Source organism: Sinocyclocheilus rhinocerous, unplaced genomic scaffold (assembly GCF_001515625.1).
Source record: "Sinocyclocheilus rhinocerous isolate Xijiao unplaced genomic scaffold, SAMN03320098_v1.1 scaffold1533, whole genome shotgun sequence".
Lineage (NCBI taxonomy): Eukaryota > Metazoa > Chordata > Actinopteri > Cypriniformes > Cyprinidae > Sinocyclocheilus > Sinocyclocheilus rhinocerous.
The window spans coordinates 280,541-282,480 of record NW_015656115.1 but is presented as its reverse complement, the minus strand read 5'-3'; the positions used below and the strand labels follow the sequence as shown (position 1 = coordinate 282,480).

At 39.5% G+C, this 1,940-nt stretch overlaps 1 protein-coding gene across 1 annotated transcript in view; it reads left to right on the top strand.

Annotated features, from left to right (window-relative positions):
* LOC107719327 (netrin-1-like) overlaps window positions 1-1,940 on the top strand; it is a 67,943-nt gene that overhangs the window by 47,732 nt on the left and 18,271 nt on the right. Inside the window, exon 4 of the mRNA XM_016526724.1 lies at window positions 1,501-1,650. Coding sequence (XP_016382210.1) covers window positions 1,501-1,650 — 150 coding nt within the window. The remainder of the gene's footprint in view (window positions 1-1,500; window positions 1,651-1,940) is intronic.

Here is a 1,940-nt window from a genome sequence, read left to right as displayed (position 1 = left end):
CGGACAGACAGACAGACAGACAGACAGATAGATGGATGGACGGACAGACAGACAGACAGACAGACAGACAGCCAGATGGACAGCCAGAGACAAACAGATAGATGGACAGACAGACAGCTATTTGTGTGGTACGCTTGAAAAGTTGTTGCCTACAGTATGTAGTGAGTTAATAATCAGTTACTTATGAGGCTTCATAAAACTCACAGAGAGAAAAGAAAAATGGCAAATGATTAACGGCGCGATGACTCGTCTCTTCAGAACAACCATTTCTGTTCTGGCACTATTATGACTGTGTTCAGCTTCTCCTGGGCAGACATAAATCTGAGACGAACAATTGCCTTTGTTATTAATTCAAGAAGTGACTTCTAATATTCATCAACATTTTTTAGTCCCAAGAGCTTTGAGCTCTCGCTGCGGCTAGACCACTTCATATAATTTCCAAATGAATCCCTGGCTACATAAAAAAATGGCTGAAGGGAAGAGTTGAGTTGAGACTTCAAACAAACAGCTTTATGGTAAACGTTTGGCAGCGCGAGCGCACAAAGAAATTCTCACATTTTAACGTGTGATCGTCCCGACTAACAGCTCAGCCAGAGCACCTTTGAAGTACACTCCGTTCCATCATTAATGGGAACATTATTCAGCCTTTTTTTGCCAGGTTTATGCTTTGCCAAATGTCTTTACGTTGGAAACTTGATCAGGCTGTGCACGGCCTCCGCATATGACAGTGCTATGTCAGATCACGAGAAGTATTAACACACACAGACACACGCCAGGTACCTGTTGCTTCCACACAGCAGGTATCCGCCATTTCTACATAGGCCTACACACTCACGTAGAAGTAGTCTGGACAGGATCCAGGCACAGCGTGCGCACACACACACACACACACACACACACACACACACAGGTGTGGGCAATAACTATTCTTAAAACTCCACAAACTAATTTTAAACAGAAGTTTCAAGTTTGTGATATGGCAAAGTAAAGTTCCAGATTTAATATTACTTTAAGGGGCATCACCTTGCAGTCCCCCGCCACAAAATGATATTCTGTATTGAATGTGATGTAATAACGACAGTGAACTGTTCACCATGTAGTCATATTCAAAATGACTCTTATGAGCTTGTTCGTTTTAGTAAATCAAAACATTCAGAGCAAACTGTGCAGCCTTTACGCAAACTAATGACTTGTATGGGCCAATTCTTTTTACTGAATCAACAACGAACATCATGAATGGAGTAATTTGATTACAGAATGAATGATTCTTATGAGCCGGTTCTATTTAGTGAATCAACAACATACATGGTGACTTGTGTAGTCTGATTCTCAAACGAATGCCGGTTGTTTTAAACTTGAAAGCCGAGTTGACGATTTTTTTCACTGAACTGATTTCAACAGAGCAGTAACTGAATCAGCATCTAATATACTTGCTCAGTCACTAGATCTAGGCATTACAGTACTGCAGTAGTAACCATTGGTTTTGTGTTTTCTCTTCAGCCTGTGATTGTCATCCGGTTGGTGCAGCTGGTAAGACCTGTAACCAGACGACCGGACAGTGCCCATGTAAAGATGGTGTGACTGGCATCACCTGCAACCGTTGCGCTAAAGGATACCAGCAAAGCAGATCACCTATCGCCCCCTGTATCAGTAAGATTCATCTGGCTTCTTTTTCTCTTTCGCATTCTATGTCTTTATAAAGGATTATGTGTTAATTCTTAGTGTTGAAAATTAGCAAATTTATTACACTTCTGATTGGGGTCAGTAAGATTTTTTTTTTTTAAATCAATACTTTTATTTAGCAAGGATGCATTAAATAATAAAAAAAAAGTCACAATACAAACATTTATAATGTTACAAATGATACATTATACATACATTTCTATTCATTAACAAATCCTGAAAAAAATATCATGCTTTCCACAAAAATATTAAGAACG